Genomic DNA, 8,415 nt, shown 5'->3' with positions numbered 1-8,415 from the left:
TAAATTTACTGAAGATAATAAAATCCTGACCGAAGCTCAGACTGCATGCAAAAAAAAACCAAGATTATTCTACCAGTGACCATTTATTTATTATTCATGTCATTATCGACATTCTAAAGAATAAGGGTAAAAAATTGTTTTGTGCATTTGTCGACTTATAAAATAAATGGCAAACTACCCGTCATTACACATAACATTTATCAAGGTATTGAGGTCGGATATGTGTGTGTTGTTGGTGGAGCGAGGGGTACTGCGACCCCCAGGGCTGAAGCTAATCCTCAAATTCGGGCAAAAACAGATAGAAATATTCGTGTAAAATGAGCTTGCCAGAAAACTTGTTACAATTTATTTCCATCATTCTACCCACAACATTAGATATAATTCACGTAAAACAATGCGTTGTGATTTGTTTGGAACCATGTTTAGCCGTTGTATAGCCCTGAATAGCTGTAGAGGCGAAATGCTAATATAAATACATTGCAAGTGTTGGTATCCAGATTCTGGCATTTTAGTTTAATTCTGGAAGGGGTGGGTAGAGAATCAGCTTGCCACACCACCCCCTTGGAAAACAAACAGGAGCCCGTACGCCTATACACATTACAAAGCACCATACATGTATGTATACATTGCGAAATATTGTTATTTCAATATATACAGTATGGACAATATGACGTGTTTGCATATACAGCGATGTGATTATGTTTCTCTTTTTATCAGATTTCTGCTTTTTTTTTTTTTCTAACATGGTTTTAATACTAAGCTGGAATATATGCCATGGTTGTAACGGATCAAAAGAATGGGACAAGTGCTACACGTACTTGTTTATATACTTTATTGAAACTGGAATGTATACCATGTTTATATATATATATATATATATATATATATATATATATATATATATATATATATATATATATCGTTTAAATGTGTATGCATGCCATGTATGCAACTGAGTAAAATAGATACACTGTGGGCTGAATAAACCCTTTTGTTTTGTATTTGTATTTGTAAGCACCACCTGATTTGTATTGCAGCCAAAAAGCCGCTTTGAAGCATTTGTTCGTGCCGATGGGGTTTAAACCAGATATTGAGATTTGTTATATATTCTGTATCTACAAGGTATTTAAGAACTATTATTACAATGAAGTGAATCGGATGAATATATAAAAAGATAGAATTTCACAACGTTTTAATGGACTAAGCGCCTTTCACCCGTAACGGGTTCATCAGTTCCATATAAATGGCGTCATCTACAGCGGGAGGTAATTTCGATAACGTCACGACAATTCTAACAATACAAAATGCATAACACGAAAAAATTGCATATTTGACATTATATATGACATTTAAAAAACAAAACAAATTGCATATTTGACATTATATATGACATTAAACGAGATAATAATTATAATTATAGTGACGGTATATAACATTCATATTAACATTGCTATTGTTACATTGTCATACATAACTATGTAACAATAGCAATGTTAATATGACAGTTATATACCGTCACTATAATTATAATTATTATCTCGTTTAATGTCAAATATGCAATTTGTTCGTGTGTGTGTGTGTGTGTGTGTGTGTGTGTGTGTGTGTGTGTGCGCGCGCGCGCGTCATATTAATGCTGCTAATAATCCGTTACGCATACTAATATAACTGCTACTAATATAATAATAGTAATATAGTAATATATAGTAATAGTAATATATTTATATGTACTATAATGAGAAAAAACTAGTAACAACTGAGTAGTTGATCCCAATTTGTTTCTCCACTGGTACCAGTTTGTTTTAAGGTCAGGAAATAACAAAGTTTTCAGAAAAACAAAAGACAAAAAAAAAATAAAGCAAAAAACAAAACAAACAAACAAAAAACAAACAACAAAAAACATTCTCACACACACAGCATGTGGTAGAGTTGTTTACGTGTACTAGTGTAATTATCCTCCTGTTACGTCTTTGCTAATTACACTGTCACGATAAATGCTCTTAGCGTGAAGATTGGTAATTCCGAGTTCTAATTTATGCAACTGCAAGACCGTTATCCCTTACACTACGTGCACATTCCAATTATAACTGTAATTACATATTAATCATTTAATTGTTTGTTATATCGAAATCAGCCATCTTGTAATAATGTGAACACGTTTCTCCGTGGGCACGAAACTTCAAGTTTCTATAAAAACCAGGAGTATCGACTGTTCATTACGTTACTACGAAGAAGCGACACCATGCGGCTGATCTTGGTTCTCTTCTGTCTTGTGCTGGCAATTGGGCTCGCAGCTGCTGCTAGGGGTAAGTTAGCTTTGAAATATTATTTGTTGTTTCACTTTGACGAAATTAAAAGGTGAAATATAGGAATTACGTTATGGGTATCAAATTGCGGCAGCATTTTATATTTATATATATGATTTAAAAAATTCATGTTAGTGTGTTGATATCTTAAAAAAAAAAAACTTGATATCTTAAAGTGACTTTGTAAAGACACATTTGTATTAGATGTATGGAAGGAAATTGTCTTTACATTAATATATCCGATAGTTAATTTTAAAAAAACGCGACACGTTATTTAATAGTAATTTGTTTTGTGAAACACGTTGATGAAAAGCACTTGTCCGATGATAGCAAAGCTATTTTTAGTCTATGACACGCAAAAAAAGGGTTATCCCAGAGGTTGCCAGTGAATCCGCCACACACTTTACAAAATGGAGGAACGAAGTGATGTCAGTGAAGATGGTTCCTTTTTCGACAGTTTCTTGGACTTATCCTTCACGTCAAAAGATGATAGTAGTGATAGAGAAATCAAACCCGTCTTGCCGTATCAGTTCGATCCTGAATTTGATAGTGATGGTAATGGTTGGATGTTCTGAATTTTAGTAAAGTTGTCCAGGATCTTTGTGGTAGTAAAATAAATTAAAATAGTTTTCCAAATTAAGAGTATCTTTAAATATGGCGTATGCTTTACTTCTTTATGACGATTTATTACACACCAGTGCAAGATATTACTCATGTCATAACAATTAATCAATATCTAACTACAGTAATATTGGCCCGCACAGTTGAATGACGTCACTTTGCATCTCTCTGCAGTAAAATAAATAGGGTGCATGATGCGTCCTTTTTCCGAACGCTGGAAAACATTGAGCGCAAAATTTCTCTTGAAAATGTTTTGTTCAGAGATTATTAACGTATCTAACTGTGTCCGTACAAAATAGTGTAATTTAAAAGTGTACCATTACGAAATATGGCCATGAATTGAAACTGTGATAGGCCGTTATATCTGGGCCTGTTGTGTACGAAGCCAAAACAATGTCGTCGACCTGCTACTCTTTTCTACGGCCCTATGTACCGTGTCACATCTACTCAATCCCAGTAACTCAGCTCAATCTATGCTGGTCCGATCAACAATTTACTCACTATTGTGCATTTCAAAACCTCATTAATGCAAGCTTCGCGCCAAAATCTAAGCTGTATATTGATGACGGCTCGTTGCTCACTGTGACATCGATTAAGTTTACGTGTGATGTAGATCACTTGGTGACCCAATTCATGGAAAAAAAGTAACCTGTAGTAGGTCTCGACATCTGCCTATTTCTGCGTTGCGGCCTGTTTGCAGTTGGTTTGTAATAAATAAAATACTAAACTTGCATGCCTGTCATACCATATTTATGAAACTTTGCACAGTGTTGGTATCTGACGAGCGCATGAATTCCAAATGCATTAATATTGTCATTAAACTGTATCAATGCACAAATAAGGGAATTCCCTTAAAAAGTTACGTTCGTGTTTTTCCGTCAAATCTCCGATTCATAATAATGATTTACATAAGGTATAATAAATTTTAATTTTCTGAATCAAATGTGGATAAAAAGTTATAAATTTAAAATAACTGAACATCAATTGATAACGCAAATAGGTTTTTTTTCTTCAAAAATAACAAACGATAATCAGTTAAAAATTGAACGATCTATATACTTAAATGGAAGAGTTGTTGTAAAGCGGTTAGAGTAAGAATTTTGAACTAACATAAGGGAGAGCGTCAAATTATTTAGAAGATTTATCAATTACTATTTTAAAATTGCAGTTGTCGAAAGTTGAATTAGTGAAAAATGAATGTGAAGACTGACCTGAAAGGGATAAAGTGGCTTCAGTGTTACTGTGTGTGTGGATTTCAGAGGAAGTTTGTGATTGTGTGATATTCTCGAAAAGGACAGATCGCGTAATTTTGCACGAAGGCATATGTGTTTTCGCGCGTGAAAGTTGTCGATTTGGTGTTTTTGTCAAATGTGACAGATCTGCGCTTATCTCTCTCTGTTGATTTGTTGAGCATTCTCTGCTATAACTTCTAATAGAAGCATCGTTTTTGTGGCCTGTCATATACATTACGTTTCTCAGTTCAAAACCGGAGTCGTTTAAAGCCTGCATTGTCACTGTCACTCACAGTGCAGACGATATTGGTATAAAAATAGAAACGATGGAATACTCGGGGATTCCGTTGTTGACGTAATTGATAAAAAGTAGTTGCGGTAATAAGATTTTGTTTTTATTTGTTTACCGAAAAAGTGTAGATTTGACGTTCATACAAGAATGAACGTTGCTTTTTTTTAGATCACGTGATAGTATTTTAACCAATCCAGACGCCTATTACAAAAATGGAATTATATGTCTATGGAAAACGTACACAAAAGGGACCGGTAGATTCATATACCCCTCCACCCCCACCCCCGTCTCCCCTGTTCCGAAAACGCACTGTTCGTACAGTACTTAGTAAGTATTCCTCCTGTTCCAGATGGTTCGGTAATATGTATCAATCAAATACTTATTTACCGCCTATATACATTTTTGCTGTGAACATAGCCAGCCCTCGTTAGCAGAAGCTATATACACGGCCGTCGTATATATAGTCACATCGTATATAAACACCGTTTAGTTCAGATTATTCTTTAAAAATGTAACAATTCGTTTCCTAAGTCAGCTGTTATGGCATATTTTGCATATTAATGAATTTGACAAGGTGGAAAATGAAGATGTTTGTGATGTTTAGAGGTGTTTTTTGGGTGGGTTTTTTTGCGTACGTCTAACTATAAATTTATCTATTTGTTCATCAACTATAGAAAAAAGAATGAAATGTTTTATTTAACGACGCACTCAGCACGTTGTATTTACGGTTATATGGCGTCAGACATATGGTTAAGGACCACACAGATATTGAGAGAGGAAACCCGTTGTCGCCACTTCATGGGCTACTCTTTTCGATTGGCAGAAAGGGATATTTTATATGCACCATGACATATACAGAGTAGTACATACCACGGCCTTTGATAAACCAGTCGTGATGCACTGGCTGGAACGAGAAATAGCCCAATGGGCCCACCGACGGGGGTCGATCCCACCCCTACCTCGCCCCCAAATTTACGTATAGGAAGGAAGGAAATGTTTTATTTAACGACGCTCTCAACACATTTTATTTACGGTTATATGGCGTCGGACATATGGTTAACAACCACACAGATATCGAGAGAGGAAACCCGCTGTCGCCACTTCATGGGCTACTCTTTTCGATTAGCAGCAAGGGATCTTTTATATGCACCATCCCACAGACAGGATAACACATACCACGGCCTTTGATACACCAGTCGTGGTGGACTGGCTGGAGCAAGACATAGCCCAGTAGGCCCACCGACGGGGATCGATCCCAGACCGACCGCGCATCAAGCGAACGCTTTACCACTGGACTACGTCCCGCCCCAAATTTACCTATAGATGCAAAGGCCTAACTATTTGGGATTGTCGACGTTTAACAGGCTTCTAGTAATAAAATAAATTTATGTATAAGCTTATTATCATTCAGTACATGTTTTCATTAATTTTTATTAACTTATTTTCATTGTTTTTTTGTTTTTTTTCTTTCTATTTACCCTACATCGCAGAGGACGCTAAAGCGTTCTTGTTACACGAGCTTGGTAAATGTTTTGACACTGCGGTTATTCGGTGGATGCCCGCCACGTAACTCAAAATAATACATCACACCTCTGCTCTCCAAATAGCCGTTATTTTTCTTTGATTTATGGACCGTCGACATAATTCAATTATTTCTATAAAATAACAATAATAAGTGGGATATGGTGGTTATGTAGGTGGTTCAATAAAGTACTTTTAGGTACAAATCAAATGTATATATTGTCATATAATACTTTGTTGGGTCAATAATTACGTCAACCATCCGTGATTGAGCGCCTTTAATTGACCTAATTGACTATTCATTCGTCTTTAAAATACCCATGGGACGAACGTTTTTGTCCGGCGTCTAGACGTGTCCAGTTTTCAGGGTTTGTTAATCCTCTGCCTTAATATCTATGTATGTAATACATACGTATCGTGGCAGGTCTGTGCTTGAAGAGTTCTCTGATGGAAGTATGCCACAAATACCCACACCCACATCCACACCCACACCCACACACACCCACACCCACGCAAGTCTGTGTGTGGGCGATCAGGAGTCATTTGATGTTCAATGGCGCACGTTTGAAATACCTGTTCATTTTACAGGTTGCCACAAAGGATCGAAATACGATGATAAAGCTAGAAAGTGTATCTGCCAGTCCGGGTATTATGGTAAAACCTGTAAATATCGTAAGTATGTTTTGAGTTTTACTAAAACTTTCATACGCATAATGACTAGTGACTGACAAAAATACATCCATATATCCACACACACACACACACACACACACACACCAAGCCCGTAGCCAGGATTTTTGAAGGGGGGTTCTTTTTGGTATTAAAAGGGCACTTGCGAGCAACACTTGGCTGGGGGCTGCCTAGGGCCCCCGGTGGGGTCCAGGGCCAAAGCCCCTGGTGGGGGTTAAGGGGGCGAAGCATTTTTGACAGTTACAGGCCTTATTTAATTGATTTCATAGGCCAATAAATATATAAAAAAATAGGCAATTAGTTGAGATTTTTTAATAACAATAGAGAAAAACCATGGGTCATGCACCAATAATCCTAGTATGATATAAACTCCAAAGGGATACAACCAAACATGAACTAAAATGGCTTGCATCACTTTGGATTTTGTACCATACTGACGAATCAGTAAAATAAGGGCTACGGGCTACGGGCTTGCACACACACACACACACACACACACACACACACACACACATACATACATACACTGATAACACGTTAGCTTAGAACGTATCGTGGCAAGTCTGCAAGCTGTAGGCGATTCGTTGCTACAGGTCCGAGTCCCAGAAACGGCATGAGAACATTTGTGGTTGATATCTTTGCAGAATTAAATAGCTGAAATTTGAAAGTGATAGGTCTGTTGTAGTAGTATTTGTTTAGATATGTTGATCTTTCATTGGTACAATACGCCAGACGTCCCATTTAACGCAGACGCCTTAGAACAACACAAAGCACGGTTGAGCGCATTGCTACTGACCCGCCTTTTACCTTGAATAATACATGATGATGATAACTAGTTTAACATGCCCACATACCACTAGGTTTTCGAACACGCCCATCCCGAGTCCGGAGGGGGGGGGGGGGGGGGGGGGGGTAGTGTTACAAATGGGCAGAATTTTGAAAATAGCAATTAGTAAAAATGTTAATAGAATAAATAAAAAGAAAAAAGTTACGAGCCAAAAATAAAAGAATTGACTGCTCGGCCGAATATTTATATAATTTGGAGCATTTTAGAAGGACAGTCCAAAAATAAATAAGAGAAAGAAGAGAGGATCGGACTATCTAATAATATTTTAAAAAAGAAGTAATTTCAACATACAATTTTGAACGAAGGTCTAAATATTTAAAGTCCCATCTATATGTCCACTTGAGTGGCCTCGTTAAAGCCGTTAGGGTGCGGAGGTAGAGCCTACGGCGAGTTGAGGAGCCGGCGCTGCAGATCGTTTTGACGATTCGATGGATGGTGTTGTTGTCCATTTCTGTCAGTAGAATCGCTTGGCGGTAGATCTTCTGGCGCCGGTGGGTCACGATGAGTCCCGTCCTGTTCTCTAGTAGGCTGAATGTGTGGAGCTCATAGTGGCATCCGTCTAGTAATGGTTTCCAGTTCTGGTTGGAAAACCGGGGGGGGGGGGGGGGGCAGGTTGAAACGTCTAGCTTCATCGTTGTCAAAACTCGGAGTATGAATAATGCATGTAATAAATAATGGAATAGTCTGATACAACTATATATCAAACACAGAACATAATTATATAAAATTAGATTTGTTGATAAATTTTAACACTTGGAATACAAGACATTGGTCATTAGACGCATAATAATCATTGATATAAAACAATGTCTATCTGAAGGCTGGTAGGTACAAGGTTCTCATCCCGGTACCGGCTCCAACCCAGAGCGAGTTCTTAAGGGCTCAGTGGGTAGGTGTAAGGTCACTACA

General features: G+C 37.3%; 1 protein-coding gene across 1 annotated transcript in view; it reads left to right on the top strand.

Moving 5' to 3' along the window:
- Positions 1–2,150: 2,150 nt before the first annotated feature.
- LOC121390107 overlaps positions 2,151–8,415 on the top strand; it is a 17,747-nt gene continuing 11,482 nt past the window's right edge. Inside the window, exons 1-2 of the mRNA XM_041521834.1 lie at positions 2,151–2,303; positions 6,558–6,641. Coding sequence (XP_041377768.1) covers positions 2,240–2,303; positions 6,558–6,641 — 148 coding nt within the window. The 5' untranslated portion in view covers positions 2,151–2,239. The remainder of the gene's footprint in view (positions 2,304–6,557; positions 6,642–8,415) is intronic.

Source organism: Gigantopelta aegis, chromosome 15, assembly GCF_016097555.1.
Source record: "Gigantopelta aegis isolate Gae_Host chromosome 15, Gae_host_genome, whole genome shotgun sequence".
Taxonomy (NCBI): Eukaryota; Metazoa; Mollusca; class Gastropoda; order Neomphalida; family Peltospiridae; genus Gigantopelta; species Gigantopelta aegis.
The sequence above is the reverse complement of the archived record's forward strand: the minus strand, read 5'-3'. Positions and strand labels throughout refer to the sequence as shown.